This window comes from Magallana gigas, chromosome 7, assembly GCF_963853765.1.
Source record: "Magallana gigas chromosome 7, xbMagGiga1.1, whole genome shotgun sequence".
NCBI classification, from domain to species: Eukaryota; Metazoa; Mollusca; class Bivalvia; order Ostreida; family Ostreidae; genus Magallana; species Magallana gigas.
The window spans coordinates 6,351,133-6,370,994 of NC_088859.1; the positions used below are offsets into that span (position 1 = coordinate 6,351,133).

General features: G+C 35.1%; 3 protein-coding genes across 5 annotated transcripts; 2 read left to right on the top strand and 1 right to left on the bottom strand.

Moving 5' to 3' along the window:
- Positions 1 to 2: 2 nt before the first annotated feature.
- LOC105330847 (neuronal calcium sensor 1) lies at positions 3 to 10,691 on the top strand. 2 transcript variants are annotated; one of them, XM_011432771.4, is made up of 10 exons: positions 3 to 37; positions 247 to 373; positions 1,297 to 1,421; positions 1,557 to 1,662; positions 6,380 to 6,474; positions 6,859 to 6,913; positions 7,218 to 7,345; positions 8,338 to 8,379; positions 9,224 to 9,427; positions 10,400 to 10,691. In XM_011432771.4, the coding sequence occupies exons 2-10, from the start codon at positions 265 to 267 to the stop codon at positions 10,514 to 10,516; spliced, it is 981 nt and encodes a 326-aa protein (XP_011431073.2). In that variant the 5' UTR covers positions 3 to 37; positions 247 to 264; the 3' UTR covers positions 10,517 to 10,691. The 2 variants fall into 2 exon arrangements, with proteins under 2 accessions (XP_011431073.2, XP_011431074.2); XM_011432772.4 differs by lacking the exon at positions 8,338 to 8,379.
- LOC136269852 (uncharacterized) lies at positions 3,969 to 5,787 on the bottom strand. The gene has a single exon (XM_066065271.1). It carries the CDS (start codon positions 5,024 to 5,026, stop codon positions 3,971 to 3,973), a length of 1,056 nt encoding a protein of 351 aa, XP_065921343.1. The 5' UTR covers positions 5,027 to 5,787; the 3' UTR covers positions 3,969 to 3,970.
- A 3,003-nt stretch (positions 10,692 to 13,694) lies between the features above and the next one.
- Positions 13,695 to 19,789, top strand: LOC105332481 (uncharacterized). 2 transcript variants are annotated; one of them, XM_066065272.1, is made up of 9 exons: positions 13,695 to 13,742; positions 15,448 to 15,560; positions 16,776 to 16,900; positions 17,167 to 17,272; positions 17,569 to 17,663; positions 17,951 to 18,005; positions 18,308 to 18,435; positions 19,164 to 19,343; positions 19,619 to 19,789. In XM_066065272.1, exons 2-9 carry the CDS (start codon positions 15,452 to 15,454, stop codon positions 19,736 to 19,738), a joined length of 918 nt encoding a protein of 305 aa, XP_065921344.1. In that variant the 5' UTR covers positions 13,695 to 13,742; positions 15,448 to 15,451; the 3' UTR covers positions 19,739 to 19,789. The 2 variants fall into 2 exon arrangements, with proteins under 2 accessions (XP_065921344.1, XP_011433415.3); XM_011435113.4 differs by lacking the exon at positions 13,695 to 13,742 and adding an exon at positions 14,739 to 14,875.
- The last annotated feature ends 73 nt before the right edge of the window (positions 19,790 to 19,862 follow it).

A 19,862-nucleotide genomic window follows, 5' to 3' on the forward strand; every position in this document is an offset into this window, starting at 1 on the left:
TAGACTTTCTTTCCATTCCGGTATGCCGTATCAACATGTAAACACAGAGAGAGAGAGAGAGAGAGAGAGAGAGAGAGAGAGAGAGAGAGAGAGAGATCATTCACGCTTTCTGTCATTAATTTTTGATTTTTTTTAAAATCCACTTTTCTTAACTTTGCAATCAAAAATAATAGGCCTAATTTGTTTTAACTGATTCAATCTGTACCTCCCACTACATTGTATTTAGAATCTATTTTGTATTTTCAGAATACCATCACTTAAAATATGGGTGCATTTACTAGCCAGATAATAGTCCCAGAAACAAAAGCATGCACTAAACACACAGATCCCAAAAAACCAAACTGGATTACAATACACGCTGTAGCTACTGAATGTAAGTTAATACTTTAATTAACATGATGTAATTATATATTTTGGTACTACTGTATTATTTTTTCATAGTAGTTGAAAATGTCTAAATGAAAATAAAGAATTCTTGGGTGATTAGCTGAAAGATACTTTTTTCTTAATAATTATGATTGTAATGAGATTGGAGATATGATAAAGGACCAGACTGGGATTCGAACCCAGGCCCCTTGAGTCTCTAGCAAAGTGCTCTACAAAGTGAGCTAACTGTAAAAGTGCTTATTTATAATGGTGGTTAAGTACACGTTTTCTGTAGTCTAACAATACGCTTGGGTATTAAATAGGCAGTTCTGTTATTTACCACTCTAAAATTTGAATTTAATTATTTTATGTACCATACACAGGTTTTTTTTAAAGCTGTTTTAAACTAATTGCATAACTTGTGTAAATTTTCCCCACATCTAAATAACCAGTTTTACAGTATTTGGGCAATGGCACTGGTATTTGAACCAGTCTCACTGCTACAATTAACCCCCTTAAATGATCTTTGCCCTCAGAGATTTTCCCTGGCAGGATTTTACCTGTAAGTTCCAGGGGCAGGCACAGCAAAAAATGTAACAGGATGGGAGAAACAATGACGCAACAGACCAGGATTCGAACACAGGCCCCTGAATCTCTAGTCAGGTGCTTGATTTACTGAGCTATCTGGCACTGGTATTGAAACCGGGCTGGTCTGTCATTATTTTCCCATCTCCCATCCTGTTACAATGATACATGTCATTAATGAAAATCCTACAAATTTTGTCTCTTAGTCCCCATTCTTATTCTTATAAGGTAATCACAGTTTACTTTCTACACTAATATTCTCTGCTATTTTTCTAATTTTTATCATGCAATTGTTGGACTCTAAATAAAGAGTTGTCAGTTTTACACTTCACTTTTTTTTTCCAGTGAGTATTGCTGAAGTAGAAAGACTGTGGCTAAGATTTAAGCAGTTAGGATGCTCCGATAAAGGGGAATTATCTGATGAGGCTTTTGCTCAGCACCCAGTATATCAGGATGCCTTCTCACGAAATGTAAGATCATTTATAACCAAACCTTTCTAATTTGTTATCTAAATATGAATTAGATTTCAGTATGGTTTTTTTTCCAAATGCTAGCTGTGGTAAGTCTCTAATGCTTAATCAAATTAATATCTTGATTTATGGTAGATAATGAAGAAATTCATAAATCCAAGGACAAAAACAATATCATTTGAGAATTTTCTCCGTGGACTAAAATGGTGTGAAACTTCAAACACAGAGGACAAGCTTAGAGGTTTGAAACTTGAACGTATCTTCATTAAGGGGTCAAAGACCCCAATGGCAAATAAAACTCCCAATTACCCACCCCTTATTATAGGTGGCGCTCACAACGATTAGGTTCAACGCTATTCTCGCCTCCGCGACTGAAGATCACTTTCACTTTAACCTTCAATCGTAACTCGCTTCGCAGATTCCTTTAAACATTATACATAATGGCTGATTACGGATCGTGGTGCCTCAAAGATATAAAAGACGAATTGCGTCGACGGAATGCGCGAGTCTCCGGTCGGAAAAGAGAGCTTGTCGAAAGGTCTGACTCGCTTCGATATTTAACCATAATTTCCTCTGTTAAACATTATTGACATGTAGAGTGGTGAATAAATGAAATATAAATGTTTTAAAGTTGTTTTAACTGGTGTATGAGAAATATTTACTTACGCAAATGACTATTACAGTTGTAGCTATAGGGTTAAGTCATGGAACATTGTTTTGAAGTAAAAAAAAATACTGAACACAAACTTGAATATACACAAGGAAAAATGTCTTTCATTTTAGCACATAATTGAATGAAAAGAATTAGAAAAATAACAACAAATCCGAATTAAGTAAAAGATTAAACTTATTATGGTCTATATTTTCAGACTAGAAGCTTATGACAGAAACAGTAATTTTGGTAGCAGTGAGAATGTTGAGAGAGAATATGAAATGAAAGTGCCCTGCTATGAGCAGTACAAAGATATTAACAAAGACACACAATTTACACCTGTAAAGAAAGAAGCTATTGCTGCATATTTAGGGAAAATGGGGAAAAGTGTGGATGATCATGTGAAGTATATATATGAGAGCAAGTTTCTGAAATATGTGCGATTGGCGTGTGATGTTGGTTTGTTTTTTGTGAGAGCTGAATGTCATGCAGAGATGAAGAAAAGCATTTCATACAAAGTGGATGTCTGTGTGGATGTAGATGGATGTATTGTGCAATGCCAGTGTGAATGTGCTGCAGGGATGGGCCCATCTGCTGTGTGTAAGCATGTATCTACTGTGTTGTTTGGTTTACAAATGTTTAGTGAGTGTGGAGACATAGTAACAGAAGAAACATGTACTCAAAACCTACAAACATTTCATCATACCAAACGTTATAAGGGTAGCCCCATCAAGGCCAAAGACCTACCATTGGCTAACCAAGACCTTAATGTCATTTTTGAACCTCGACCAAGAGAATTTCAAAATGCTGCTGGACATGAAGACATTTTCAGAAATGTGTGGTTAAATCACCCAAATCTTGATTATTTCCCTGTGTCTCAGCTATTTTCATATGCCAACAAAGTGGCTTTAAACAATGACCATGACTATCTACAAGGTTCTCTTTCCGACAACTGGCTTCGGAATATGAATATTACTGCCATAACTGACAATGAAATAATGCGGACGGAAAGACAGACATGTGGACAAAGTAACAATAAATTATGGCATACTGAACGTCAAAAGAGAATTCATTCCTCTAACTTTGGAAAAATTTGTAAAGCAACTGAGAAAACTGATCTAAACAAAGTTGCCAAAAATTTGACAAAACATAGCCCCCAATTATTTGCCCCTGCTATTTTACATGGCAATTGCTATGAATCAGTTGCTTTACAGGAATTTCAAGAAAAATCTGGTATTCAAACCAAAAAGTGTGGTATTTTTGTGTCTAAATCACATCCTTACTTGGCTGCATCTCCTGATGCAGTCATTGATGACAACAGATTAGTTGAAATCAAATGTCCCTATTCAGCAAAAAACAAAGAAATATCAGAGGAAACTGTACCTTATCTTAATTATGTTAATGACAACTTAGAGCTTGACAATTCTCATGATTATTACTATCAAGTGCAAGGACAGCTCTTCTGTTCTGGAAGGAAGGAATGTACATTTATTGTTTATACTTTAAAAGACATAAAAACAGTTACAATACTTAGAGATGAACATTTTATTGAAAACATGCTCAAGAAATTGAAAGAATTCTTTGAGACTCATTTCAAGAAAGCTGTTTTGAATAGGTTTTTTTTCCAACAAATGGATTAAATGCTGAGATGTGCCTTATTGAGTTCTTGTGGAATTCTTGGTATACATTAGACTTCCCTGTATATTAGTTGAACATAAAACTCTGACTGTACACTAGATTGAAATATGCAGCACTTACAAATTGGATACATTTTCAGTGCACAATTGTTTAATTATAAAAAGTGTTTTTTGATAATAAAAAATTTCAATCTATAAATATGTGATACTTTTTGTTTTCAGCAAAATACTGAAAGTTTTCAACTTGAATAAGAGTGTATTTATGCATGTTTAGGGACAATGCACTTTCGAAAATTGCACATAATAAAACACACATAAGAAATTTCACTTGCTAATTTTGTTTCCGTAGAGTTGAGGGGTCCTTTTAATATCTTATATGTTTTCGCAAGCCCTATCAACCTCTCAATGTGAACACGTTTGCTTGAAATTTTTCTGTCTCTTAAAACAGTTTTATTAGACATACGGTTTTTTTTCTTAAAGAATGTGGGAATGTTCACCTTAACATCCTTTGGGGCAAACAAATCCTGGACATTGAATCCTTTGTCTGACATAATCGAGTCTCCTGGTTCACAAATGTTTGTTAAAGGGCTACGTTCAACAATTTGCCTGTCACTGGTAGACCCTCCATAAGCTGGGGAGACGTATGATATAAGTCCTCCAGGTGTAGTACCAACAAGCACTTTAACAGTGTTTCTGTTTTTGTAAGTTGAGAAGGTAGATTGTTGAGCAACAGGGGGTTTTGGTTTTTTGACTGGGATTTCAGTGCCATCAATAATAACTCTTGTAGAGGGAAATTTTTGAAAAAAGTCACAGGGTGAAAACAAATTCACTGTGTCTCTATCAGGCCAGAAATTAATTTCTCTAAATTGTCTTGCCATAAAATTTACCCATGTAATCCAAATGTTGTCTACTGTAGTTTTTGATATTCCAAATGAGCGACTCAATTCATAGTTTGTTTGGTTCTGTCTTAGTTTTATCAAAGTTAAAAACAGTTGATTTTCAACTGACAAATTTTGAACTTGATTGTAAAGATATCTTAGATGATAAGCAGCTGGACCTAAACTATGAAGAACGAAAAGGAAATCTGTGTGTGTTGCAAGACCAGTGTAAAATAGCATTCCTTCATGGTCATCAATAAAGTTTTCTATGGATAAAAAAGGTGTAGGGATGGTTTGAGATGATGTCTCTGTGAAGCACACTTCTTCCTTGTCTTCCAACTCAGTAAAATTTGATGCATCTTCGTCCTGATTTAAGTTGCTGTCTGTTGAATCAACAGTACACCAGTTTGCCACATCAGAGATATCAGCATCATCCATCAATACTTCTAATGGTTCTTCAGCCTCATTCTTAATCTCTTCAACTTTAAGATTGCGCACATCTCTTCGCTCACTTCGCTCATCTTTTTTCTGTTTGATGCAGCTATTCCAAGGAAAAACTGAAGGGATCGCATCAGCCTTTCTTTGTTTTTTCAAAGGATCAGTTCCTAAAACAAATATTAATACAATTTCATTTTATTTATTCAAATTGCTGGTCTTATAATGAATTTCTTTTATGAAAAAAAAAGCTCAGATTACATCTTCTCTCAATAGCAGACAGGCTTTACCTGAAGCTATGACTATATTAAGCTTCAGTTCTAATTAGTGAAAAATTTCTTCCATTTCATTTCTTTCTCAAATTTTGATAACAACATTCATCATTATAAATATTATAATGAATTTTATCTGATTCATAAGTTTGATAACAACATTTAACATAAAAGAAAATAATAAATCTTATCCTGCATGTTGTGACATTCCTCCTCCAAGAAATTGATTTTCTTCATCATTCTTCATCACATTCTGTCAGCTCAAGTTAAATATGGGTCTATGCTTTGTGATTTATGACAAAACAAAATAGCCATGGAAGAGCAAACTTTGTAACATAATCACAAGTTTGTCAATTTCATTGCATATTTTGAATCTGCCAATTTATTCAAACATGGCCAATCAATTCATGAAAATAAAGTAAAAAATTATTCAACAACGAACAAAAGTATACAACATATAAATAATCAAGACACATATGTTTTCACTTTCTCGTTTTTTTCATTTTCGGGACATCAATACATTACAATGCAAAGCAATCCGAACCCCCTCCCCCCCCCCCCCCCCTCCGCCCAGTGAAAACAGTCTCACTCATTATAAAAATTTAATACCAAAACACAAATTCAATTAACTGAAAATTGTTATAACGCCAATGAAACAACATATCAGAGAGAAAACTTACCGTGCGAAGTTACAGATATGAAGTCATCTTCCCGAAAATGTTTGTGACAGACAACGCTGTGTGGCTGAGGACACCATTGTTTATAGCGAAACTCCTCGCTGTTTCTTTTGATGGCTAACACCCAGAGTTTCTTCAGTTTTTTGTCTTTAGGGAAACTCAATCCACCGCGGGTTGAGCACCCAGGGACACAGCAACATGTAGGCATTACGATAACAATGTAAACACCAAAACAGTGACGAGCTACTACCGGAAGTATAGATCGTGAACCTAAACGTTCGTAGCGCCACCTATATTTTAACAAAGGGGGAAAACCGACAAATATCGATCATTATTCTTTTCTTGCGGCACAAATTACATGTAACTATACATGCAACATATATGCCATTCATTTTTGCATTTTCTAGGTATTTTTCGAATGTTGAACAATGGTAACAATTTACCCAAGGATATTTTTAGGAAGATTATTGAGAGAGTTTATATTCAACCAGAGGACAAAGGAGTAAGGACTTGTGATTCTTATGTTTAAAAAAAAAAGAGTACTTTATTAAAATTTGATTTAGCAAACAATTTATGTATTGAACATATAAAAAAAATGCTTAGAAAGCAAAATTTGTTAAATTTGTTTTAAATTGATCATCACATATATTAACATCCAATTATTCTATTCTTCTTAAGTTCAACTTTACAAAATATGCTGGTTACAAATATTAAAAACTTCAATAAGCACACTTGGAGGTCTTTCAGAAAAATATATGAGCATTGTGAAATCAAGTACCGGTATTCCAAATTCTCTATTCAGACATTACAAATGTAATGAAGTAAACTTGTTGTAACCAAGTTTTAAGATAAAATATAAGACACTTTGATTTTCTTCAACCAACAGAATATTGACAGAGTGGTGAACACACTTTATCAGTTCATGGACCCCAATAACACAGGTAGGGACAGCTTCATTCTAATGATGCTGAATTTCATTTATTCCCTATATATATTCCACCTTTCATCATTTATAGACAGTGGATTATTAATACCAAGTATTCAATTATTGCTGTAAAAAGGCTTTTGTCATTTTGATAAAGAAAATTACAAAAATATTTGTCTTGCTTTAGAACAGGTTGACTCTCTGGTTATTAGAGATTATAAAAATTATCTGCCATCTTCATTAAACAGCAAATATAGTTTTGGTCTAATTCTATTCATATATCATGGCTATTTTTTTCTTCGTTTAATTCTATCTGTCAGGTACAGTCAATGAGGAGAATTTTTTAAATGGCTGCCTCAAACTTCCTCAACCTCTGTTGGAGGAGGCCTTGAACTTTGAACTCCTGCCCTCACATATGAGGCAAGAACTTCACAACAAGCTTCCTGAGGTAATAATATTGTGAGGTGTACCAAAATATTTATATATGTAGCGATAAGCAGTCAAATGTAGAGCTAGTTGAAAATTATGTACATTTATTACTAGTAATAAATACAGGTTTTTGGCATATCTGATACAGATGACATCACACAACTCGTATCGGCCTCCGCGGGGCTGATACAGGTTATCAAGCAGCCCTAGGGCTGATACCTATCCGTATCACACCCCTTGCAGAACTCGTCTGCCTTTTTTGACATTGAAATGAAATGATGGCATTTGAGCATGTTTACAGACAAAAAATAAAACATTTGTTACAGTCAACATTTTTAAGTTACAGTTAAAAACTTCAAATGCTAGCAAATGTTTTGGAGCAGTTAACTTTTAAAACCTGAGGAAATTTCAGTTCTGCAGCTACATGTTTGTTAAAACAATTAGATCTCATATTTGTATTTAATATACATGTATGAACAGACTACTTTCACATGAAATTGAAAATCAATTTGTTCAAGTTGATGTTTTTTTTTTTTAATTTTATTACTAAGTATGTAATAAATATAATAATAGATACCCTTTTTCCATATCACAGCCTGTATCAGCCCTCTCCAATATCATCCCTCAGGCCTTCGGCCCTCAGACTAATATTGGAGTCTCGGGCTGATACAGGCTGTAATATGGAAAAGGGTATGTATTATTCTCTACGTTATAGTTAATGGTGAGGTATATACCATATTCATGTAATAAAGTTTATTTATCATTACAATGAATAAGATTTTGTGTGATACAATTAGCTTTCTTTTACATGAACTTTTAAATTGTTATCACATAAGGATGACAGATAGATGTCCGACTTGATGTGTTACGCCTGGGTCAGTGATATCAATCAAGTTTCACTCAATGATCAGCTGCAAGCATATCAGATTTTCATCCCTGGCTACCTTGCATTTCTTATCAAAATATCACACATGTTTACAGATATATTTCTAACTTAATGACCTCTTACAGATGGCTACAGGCAGAAAAACCCAAAATGGCTTTGATGGATTGGTAGTTTTCCAGTTTAATTGATACACTATTTTTTTTATCACTTCACTCATATAACTGAACAATTGCATTTTTAATATTTCACTTCTTTGATAAAGTTTAATTTAAAAATCTTGTATTTAAGCCTTATTTTTATATATCTGTGAGAAATGTCAACAGTTTATCAGTTTAATAGGTATTATCATATATGACAAATTTTACAGAAAGACACATCTTGTGAAATGATAAAAAAGATCCTATTATTTATGGCAGCTGAACAGATGTTACACCTGTGAACTATTGATTTCACCTGTACCTGCATTATATAAGTACACATTCATCACTTAATCACCAAATCACAGGCAAACAAGTACATGTACAGTACTACATTTTTTGATTTTATATCACAACTTCATTTTTCAAGCCATGCGCAGATCTAGAAGGGGGGGGGGGTCAGGGGGGTCCAGACCCCCCCCCCCTTGCAAAATTTGAATTTCTTTGAATTACATTATAAAAAGACCCCCCCCCCCCCCGACAAACTTAAATAACATTCTGACACCCCCCTCTCTCCCCCACCCCCGGAAAAATTGTCTAGATCTGCGCAGACAAATATTAGTTTTCTTTACAGCAAAAACTTTTATTTTCTCATAATCACATGTTGAAAGGTTGAAAGTTATCTTTAATATACACACATTACTATGTTTTTGTTTATATTTTTATAAACACAGATCAGTAAGGAGAAATATGCGGTACATATTAATTAAATAAATGATAATCTTTGTTATGGTTTTTTTTCAAGAAGGGGGGATGGCAAAGATTTTCCACTGAGAGGGTTTCTTTTAACTTTTCAACCTTTTTATACAAACAGTTCAGCAGCACTGGCCCCACCCCTGCCCCCAGGAGTAATGTAGGGGGGTCAGTCGCAGGGGGTGCGATCCCGGACGACAAGACACTGCAGAAGATTGCCGTCAAGGTCTACAACAAGGACTGGGCCCGACTCGCCAACAAGTTGGACTTTGAGTTTGAGGACATTGAAGAGTTCAAATCCCAGAACAATGACAAGCGCTCACAGGTCAGAAATCACATGAAGTTCTGGGTTCTCTATTGCTTTTAAAGTGTATGATTAAGATGTTGCTTCTTGGTAACTTTTTTGATTTATTCTTTTTTTTTATTTTCTAAATATCAGTATCATTCATTTACAAAATTTAGCTTTATTACAAAAAATAGATAAATTCAGTTTGAACATTGATTTAATTAAGTAAATTAATACTTCAGTAAAAAAGGGTAACTAGGCTGTTCCATAATTACCAGGGGTATGCTGAATTAATTAATTTACCCCTATTAAAATGTGAGTAATGTACCTTCCCTAGAATAGAAATGATGACAGTTATTTGAATACTTTGTATACCATATTTCCCATGATGCTGCATACTTAAATTAGTACGGTGATTGTAATTTGTTTGTCTCTCAATAAATTGATGTATTGATATGTCTTGTTCCAGAGTCCAAGTTTTCAGGTTACTGCCACTAAATAAAATACTCTCTCTCTCTCTCTCTCTCTCTTTCTCTCTCTCCAATAGTAATTGGGGTTTTTGAAGCACCACATTTCTGTGTCCACACAGGTGAAAGATTAGATTGAATAAACGGCTACTAATGGTAGCTATGCATGCAACTAGACATTGATTAGGTTCTAATTTGTTCTTTCAGGAAGTTGTTAGATCCATAGGCTTAATACTGTTGGTTTACAATGGCATGGCTATGAATATATATTTTACTTAACTTATATGAGGTCAAATGGTCCAATATTCTCCTTAATTGTAACAAATATAAATGGGTCTAATTGTTTCCATGTATCATTTTATGTTTCATGTTTGAAAGTGAGTGATATCAATATTGGGTTGCCCACCATGTTTCCTATAATCTCAGTGTTTTTTCATATTTTTAAAAATACTTTTTCATTTAGAAATTTACCTAATTATATACACTCATTTTTCCAACCCATGATTGTATTATCGATAAAAAGACAAGCACATACCATTTTCAGGTGTATAACATGTTGAAGAGATGGAAGAGTCGCGAGGGAAGTTTAGCCCAGTCCTCGGTGCTGGCCCAGGCTCTCCGTGAATGTCGCATGGATGACGCAGCAGCCCTGTTGTCATAGTAACCGTAGTGTTCCGGACTTTCTGATCTGTGTTCTTCACTTTATTCAGGAGTACTTCTGTCTCCTAAAACATTCCGCCCACATATTATATTTTTTACTCTATTTTCTTGAATAGATACTTTATTATTTGTTAAAAAGTTTATTTTGATTAGAAAATAAAATCAAAAACTCAAAAGTATTCATTTCATTTATTTATCTTTAATTTATTTTTAGTCTTATCAATACTGTATTGTTACATTGTTTAGCATATTTTGTATACATAGATTGTATTTGCATGATTTTGGTCAGTACAGTAAAACTTGGTTATATAGCAAAGTCGGAGAGACCAGTGGATTTATTTTGCTGTATCTGTAATTCATTATAGCTGTTTAAAGAATTTTTAATAATAAGTATTATAATAGCAAATTTGCTATATACATGTTTTCTTGCACCACACTTAAATTCATAAAATGAAAATACATTTTTTTAAAACCCATAATTGGAATGTAAATGGAACAAATAATGTGAAAATAAATTCATTCAAACTATTAATATGTCAATTGATATTGCTTACTTTTTAAGCTATAAAGAAATTTGTTATTAAAGTTTTAAAATATGTTATTTTTTTTTATTTTTATTTTTTTTTTTTTATTTCACACATTCTGCAGACATACAATGCATGATTATGATGCTTTAAATATAATAATTTAGAAGTGCAAAAAATTTTTTTTGAGAGAGAAAGAGAAAGAGAGAGAGAGAAAGAGAGAGAGAGAGAGAAAATTCAAGTAAGAATTGGATTCCAGATGTTCCAATGAGTATCAAAAATCTCATTTTCACCATTTTTATAAGAAATAAATTTCTGTGTTTCATAAAAGAGCTTTAAAGACGACATTGCATAAGAAACACTCAACTGTTTCTCGGTACACCTTGCTGTGTAAATATAGTACTTTAACCTATCCATACAGTATGAGTTTTTGAATAATTAATACACAAGCCGGACATTTCCGAGAATCTATGTAATGTAGAAATGGTTTCTAATAAACTTTCTTCACTTCCATCCAGGATAATCGAGGTGTCATCTGCAAGTTGCGAAATTATACAAATTAGAAAAAATTAAAAAATTAAAGGTATAACAGTTGGTAATATAGAAAAAAATATGTTATTTTTCACTTTGGCATGATCCAAATTCAATTCCATATATCCCTAAATTCGTTATTTATCCGAATTGGTTATAATCATAGAATTTTGAATGGATATGTTCAGGATTTTTCTGGGGACTTCACAATACTTCACAATATCGAAGATTTCTCTGCATCCAATTTTGTTCTAAAGGAGTTTTACTGTATACATGCATACCACCTTAATTCTTTACCAGCGATAGAAGATGTCATACTTCAGGGTGTGTTAAAGACAAAGAAGAGAATATTCATATCATATCTCTATCACTAGCTGTTAAGATAAACCCCCAAGAAGCTGTGAGACAGCGATGAACCTGTCACCTACTGTCAGCCCACTTGATATCATCATCAGAGACTCCATATCTGTGTGCGTACCCTGTTCAAATGGGACAGAAATTGGGTCAAGTATTTGTTTTGATTAAAATCAAGACCAAAATCTAGGATAAAAATATATTTTGACAAAATCTAGTTCATACTCTTAACATATATATTGTCATAGAGAAAAAAATTTGTGCTTTCCTAGGCGTAAAGGTATTCTTGTAGTTTTAAATGGTACTAGGCTTGAAAAACATTACATTTTCTCTATGTCTGTTGGCCCCATTAGAGAAAGGGGTAGACATTTTAAAAAATATTTTGACAAGTAACAAAAATTTAAGAATGTATCTTGCTCAATTGATATTTAGTGAGTTCAAAGATTTTTTTTATAGAAATTGTTTACAGTCATCAAATTTCATGATCACATTTGTGTTGTCACAAAAAAGGGAAGGATCATGTGGCTAATATCATGTTTTCCATAATTTTATGAATATATGAAGAAGACATATTGATTCCCCCCCCCCCCCCCCCCAAGTTGGTACGTGCCTGCTCCAGGAATTGCAGTACACTTATCATTGTTATCAAGATCTGATTTCTGTTGTCTCAGGAAAGGGAGGGATCAGTTAGCTTGTATTATTTTCCCTATAATTGTATGCATATAAGAAGAAGACATATCCCTCCAGTCAGTATGTGCTTGTTTCAAAGATTACAGGGAGGACGTATCATGGGGGACAGGGAGGACTGGAACCCCACTTTTTATCGCAGCAACTATTTTTCTTAAATTTACATATAAAAAATTGAAATGAAAATAAGAAAATTAAGAGTGAAATTGAAGTTATAGGTATATACTACGCTACCACCTCCCTCCCCCAGCCCCCACCACCACGGATTAGAATTTTCTACCCCCCTCCCCCCATACACTTTAAAAAACGATGCTACGTGCCTCATTGATCGTTGATATCTAAGAGGTACATGTGTGCAGTGAACTAATGAACTGTACTCTACTGATCGGTAAGGAAAGGACGTTTAATTGTGTCAATACAAACACGTGGTATCAGACCAAACGGTGTCAATATAATTTTTGAACTTAGTTTATGGAGAAAAAAAACCCGGATTACAAACGTTTTGTATTAAACATGCCTCTTCGCATCTGGATAAAATAGAGATTAATCACTGTCACTATTTGAAAAATGATGACCAAATTCTACAATGGCATTAATCTAACTGTCGCCGATGAGATCATTACTTTTTAGTGACATTTGTAATTTTATCACCAGAACCCAATACCTGGCATGCACGTAACATCAGGTGGGGGGGGGGGTGTGCAGCAACTATAGAATTATCATAGAGTTGCCCCCCCCCCCCCCCCCACACTTTTTTGGGAGTATGTAAAAAAATTGATATGAAAATAAGGAAATTAATATACTACACACCCCCCCCCCCCCTCCTCCCAATTTCAAAAACGATGCTGCGTGCCTGCCTGAAGCATTGAATCCAGTTGTGGTACGAAAACACATATGATAAAGAATGTATCACAGGAGATACACTGATTCAAAAATAATGTTTACCAACTGAAGAGAATTCAATTTATATATAGAAATGAGCCCCCCCCCCCCCCCCCCAACTTTCAAAAAACGATGCTACGTGTGTCGTAAATTGTGATTGCGCTATATTGCAGCACCACAGGATCTTTGGACGGAACTCATACACGTACTATTCAGCATCATTTCTCGGTTTATCAAATTCCTTTGCAGGTTCTCTAGCATCTTTGATTAATTTTTCTTCATAATCCAAGATTTTGGATACATATTGCTGTTGTTGGAAATTACAATTATCACTGGTCTGTTTAGAGTCATTACAAAGCAAATGCAGTACAACAGGAATCTGGCGGCCATATACAGTAGTCCATAAATCTGGAACCAGTCAATTAATTACGGGGACGGACACTGAATCAACGGAGAGGGGGAGGGCGGCTCCTACTTAATGAAAAAAAAAACTTTCCATAGATTTATCTACTAGTATAGAATAAGGCCATTGCAAGTTTTTTCTTTGTTTAGCGTCCACCCAAAACTCAAAAACTTATCTTTCTATCAGGAAAAAAACCACAAACCTTAGAAAAAAACCCACAACTTTAAAGGTTCAACAAAATAAAATATGTTATATATTTTGAAGTATTTTCTTCACTTTGTAACAAAAATAACAAATACCTACTATATGATTTCCATTTTGAATGTTGTTATATTTGATTTCTGATCCGGATTTAAAAATGAGATCCTGAGCCCGACATATGAAAAAGCGATCTAATTTTATGAATAACCATTGTGTTTTTGTTTTGTTTTTTAGTTTTTACATCTCAAAACCAATCCGTCCGCGGACGCTAAACATAGAAAAAACTTGGAATGGCCTAATAAACTTAAACGCCTATCAGCTTATACATTTTTTGTCTATCCCCTTCGTTTTGAAAAACGACTCTACTATATTTTCTGATTTAAGAATACATAGCACTTACCTAGTCTGATTTCACGAATACTTGATCTACCTGTATCTATTTTTTCCAAGCGGAAAAATTATAATTTTTCTTAACAGGTATTTGGGATGTAGATCTAGACACACTCATGGCCCAGAAATCCCCATACCCACTCTCTTGGGTGACAAATTCTTAATTGCAATCCAAAATGTTGCTATAAAACTGTCTGAAACATGTTTTTAAATTGCATTTAAAGACGTCTTTATTTGTTTGACCGTGTTCTCTCGTGTGCATTTATGAGTCTTTTGTCTCATTTGAATGGCTTCTGATGACCTTCTGATAGAATACTGGTATTACAGTGTATGTAAGCATAGTCAGGTGTTATTGTCAGAGGACCCGCATGTTGCATTAACGGGTCTGGTAAGTGTGCTCACTAATCAAGAAACTCTCTGATGGTGCCATCTCTCTCTCTCTCTCTCTCTCTGTCTCTGTCTCTCTCTCTCTCTCTCTGTCTCTCTCTCTCTCTCTCTCTCTCTCTCTCTCTCTCTCTCTCTCTCTCTCTCTCTCTCTCTCTCTCTCTCTCTCTCTCTCTCTCTCTCTCTCTCTGTAAGAACGGTTATATGTACAAAGTAACCTCCATGCTGGACCTTTAATTGTACTTCATGTCTTTAGTCATTTTTAATGTCCAGAAACAAAATATATGGAAATTATAAATAAATGTGAACTGAAATGTTATAATTTTTTGTGCCGTTTCTGTTATTAATACATCCTATGGAGGGAGGTTTTCTATGTTACGCGGGTCTTGCGTTTCTTACTTATGGACTTATCATTACGTTCAAACTGTCAAATATCAACAGTTTTTACATGGACATATCTTTCTAAATAATAGGTGATAGGAATCGTTTCTAGTGAGAATAAGATAATGAACACATTGGTTCAAATGCGAATGGCGTATGTTACATTTACATGAATTCTACATATGACAATCACAGGGACATGGGCGCGTATACAAGCCAGATAGTGGTTCCAGAGTCCAAAGCATGCAACAAATATACCGACCCAAAAAGCGCCAACTGGATCAGTGTCCATGCTGTGGCTACTGAATGTAAGTCTGTCCATGCTGTAGCAACTAAATGTAAGTCTGTACAGGCTGTAGCAACTGAATGTAAGTCTGTCCAGGCTGTAGCTACTGAATGTAAGTCTGTCCATGTTGTAGGTACTGAATGTAAGTCTATCCATGCTATAGCTACTGAATGTAAGTCTGTCCAAGCTGTAATTATACTGAATGTAAGTCTGTCCATGCCGCGTGTAGCTACTGAATGTAAGTCTGTCCAAGCTGTAATTATACTGAATGTAAGTCTGTCCATGCCGCGTGTAGCTACTGTATGTAAGTCTATCCATGCTGAAGCTATTGAATGTAACTCTGTCCATGCTGTAGCTACTGAATGTAAGTCTGACCATAAATGTAAGTCTATCCATGCTATAGCTATTGAATGTAAGTCTGTCAATGCCGAAGGTAATGAATGTGAGTCTGCCCATGCTGTGGCTACTGAATGTAAGTATATCCATGCTGAAGCTATTGAATGTAAGTTTGTTCATGAACATAAGTCTGCCCATGCTGTAGCTATTAAATGTACGTCTGCCCATGCTGTAGCTACTGAATGTAAGTCTGTCCTTGTTATAGCTACTGCTTGTAAGTCTATCCATGCTGTAGCTACTGAACGTAATCTGCCCATTCTGTAGCGATTGAATGTAAGTCTTCAAGTGTATTCCATGAAAAGGGTACGGTGTGTTCTTAATTACATGTACAGAGTGTACATTTACTTGACAGGATCCAGATTTTTGTTTGTACGGGGAGGGGGGGGTCCATGCGCGGATCTAGAGGGGGGGTCGGGGGGGGGGGTCCCGACCCCCCCCCCCCTGGAAAATGAAAATTTATTAAATTTACATAGTAAAATTATCGCGAAAATATGCCTCGGACCCCCCCTGGCAAACACAATTATCCTTCGGACCCCCCCTGGAAAAATTTTCTGGATCCGCGCATGGGGTCCGAAGGAGATTTTGAAGTTTGGTCGGGGGGGGGGGGGTTGTCCGAGGCTATATTTTCATTGCATATGTAAAATAACATTTTATATGTATGAATTAGTGCATTGCATTGCTGTAAGAGCCAACGTGCATTCGGATTTTGGACATTTCATACAGCTCATCAGCTGAATCGAGTAATTTATAAAATCGGAGGGGGAGGGGATAACGAAATGGATTTTATATTTGTATAGTACATGAATGTAAAATCTACTTGCCATAACTAACATTTTTGCAGTGAACCTCGCCGAAGTGGACCGGCTGTGGTTGAGGTTTAAGCAGCTGGGGTGCTCGGATAATGGAGAACTGACGGAGGAGAAGTTGTCTAAACACCCCGTGTACCAGGACGCCTTCTCTAGACGGGTGGGTGGGTTGTCAACTCGCGGTCTCCGTATCTAACTACGAGAGAAGAATATCTTTGTCGAAACATTTTACGGCCATTACAAGAGTATCTCGGATATCAATATTTTAGAAAAAAATGATTAAAGAATATTCAAAATAGTGAAAGCCATTTTTTGTGCTTCTATCAAATGAAGAAATAGAATGATGATTAACTGTGGTTTTCAAAATAAACAATAAGTATCCTAAAATGATTGTAATTTTAAGACGAGTTTTTAAAATATTTGCAGATAATAATGCAGTTCGTAAACCCAAAGACAAAAACAATAACATTTGAGAATTTTCTCCGGGGACTGAAATGGTGTGAAACTTCGAAACCGGAGGACAAACTTAAAGGTATCATCGACCAGCTTTGAAATATTAAATAAAAAAAAATGTTTGTATTCAGTCTAATTAGAATAAGCCCATAGGTTTTATCATTTGCAACAATGTCTGATTAAAGTTAGTCCATACACTTTATCGTATTTCATGCAGTCAATTTAAGTATAAAATGCTTTCTTTAATGGTTCATGCGAGTATGAAGGCAGCGAACAATGCAGAACACAACTACAAAACCCGCGATAGCGGTAAATATTACACACGAATCTGTAGCCTTTTAAGAAAATTACTTTTCACTGTCTAAATTCTTATAGGTATTTTCCGAATGTTGAATAGTGGTAAAGATATACCCAAGGACATCTTTAGAGAGATAATTAAGAGAGTTTACGTCCAACCAGAGGACAGGGGGGTGAGTGCTGTTTACAGTAAAACATGCTTATAACGAAGTGTCAGGGACAAGCGGGCGATTTTGCTTCGTTATAAGCGTAATTCGTTATGTTCGTCAAGTTTACACCATGTAGTAAAAAGCACTGGAAATGAAAATTACTTCATTATTTATAAGCGTTTTCATTACAAGCGTGTTTTACTGTATTTCATTTTTAATTTTGATAAATCTGAATTCTGAAAGTGTCTGTAGTAGAATTATGCAATTTTGTTCATGATTGTTTTATGCTTAGTTTCTTTTCAATCAAGCAGAATATTGATAGCGTCGTCAATACATTATACAAAATGATGGACCCCAAGAACAAAGGTGAGTCTGGACCAGTTTCCGTGATAATTAAGTATACGCTCTCTTTGTGTCTATGCAGTGGTTATTAAAACTGTAGGATGCTGAATTCTTTAAATCAATTGAATATTTCTGATTTTGAATGAGCTTCTGAATATATAGGAGAATGTTTTTCAAATTTTCATTGAACAAAAAATCAAAAGCAGAAAGCAGCAGTTTCAATTTCGAAAAAAAAAAATAGCCCCGGTGCAACATTTGTTTTATGTGGTTCGTGTAACCATATGTTGCAATAACAACTATATAATATTTAATTCTACATTTTCCAGGTACAATCACAGAGGCAAGCTTTGTGAAGGCCTGTCGTGAACTCCCACCTTCTACGCTGGAAAGTGCCTTGAACTTTGAACTTCTGCCCTCAAATATGAGACAGGAACTTCACAGCAAACTCCCAGAGGTAAAATAGATTCTTTTAATTATTTTTGTTTTATTAAAAAGGCATATGTAATATTGGAGCTTACATATATTTAAAACATATGTTTGTTCTAATTTAAAAAAAGGTTTCTGACTAATTTAGAAGATTTGATCACACACATTTAATATTTGGTTTACGAAGTACACTTTATTATGGTTTCGTAATTATGCTCTAATTGTTTAAATGTATATACGTCTTTTTGATATAACACCCTGGACTCGCTTTTACAGATGACTGCATGTCAAGAACGGTATGAATTACTTTTAAAAAGCATGTTTTCTCCCACCAGAGTAGTTTTGTAGTGGAGCACCAAAAATATGCACGAATCAATCTTATCGATATTCATCTCTACATTGGTAATTTCGTAACGTATCTTGAAACTGCTTGAAATTTATCAAAAGTGTGAAAATTTGTGTACACAGTTATATACACATAATTACCGCTATTGGATAATGCTTGGATAATACTAAAGTATCACTATCAGTCATATAAATTACTGTCTTTAGTAGTTCACGTTGGTATGAAGGTAGCAAGCATTGCAGGAAAAATACATCACCTGCACCCAAAGATGCTGTCATCATAACGAGATACCTATCGTTAAATAAAGTTCAGAAATATTTTACCCTCTCAAAATTGAGCCAATACGGCTTCGGTTGCCTTCCAGCTTTGGTGGTTTTCCATAAACAATTTGTGTACGATTTTTTCTTCAGTTCGGCAACACCCCTGACCCCCGTAGTTCTGCAGAGAGGGCGGTCCCTGGGGATGGGGCGCTAAAGAGAGTGGCAGACAAAGTCAAGTCTAGGGACTGGGACAGGCTCGCCAACAAACTCAACTTTGATTCGGAGGAAATCAATAAGTTCAAATCCCAGCACAGGGACCCTGAGGATCAGGTTAACTATTACTTATGCTATTTAAAAGTTAAAACTCTGAGTTAGAGGAATTTGAAACGTTAAAATCAACGAATAGAGACCCACAAGCTTAGAAATTTCCAACTTCTGTATGGACAAATCATTTTATACTTATATTAAAATTGTTTTTGAATCAGAAAAATTTAAAACGGGACATTTTTTTTACGGTTTCATTAATTCTTGGCGTTAATGCAGACTTAAACACGTTGCTTTGTATATCTATTGCAATTAAATCATGCGTCTGTAACAATTTATAGGTGTATGCCATGCTGAGGAGCTGGAGGGCCCAGGAAGGGAGTCTCGCCCAGGCCTCAGTGCTGGCCCGGGCTCTCCGTGACTGTCGCATGGATGACGCCGTGGCTGTATTACTGCCATAACGTGTTCACAACCTCTGTCTTCATTGAAGTCAACATGTATTCTAAAAACAATGAATAGGCTGGTGTGTGTGTTTTTAGGGGTGGTGGGTGTGGATGTTTACGTTGCTTAAGTTTATCAAATACT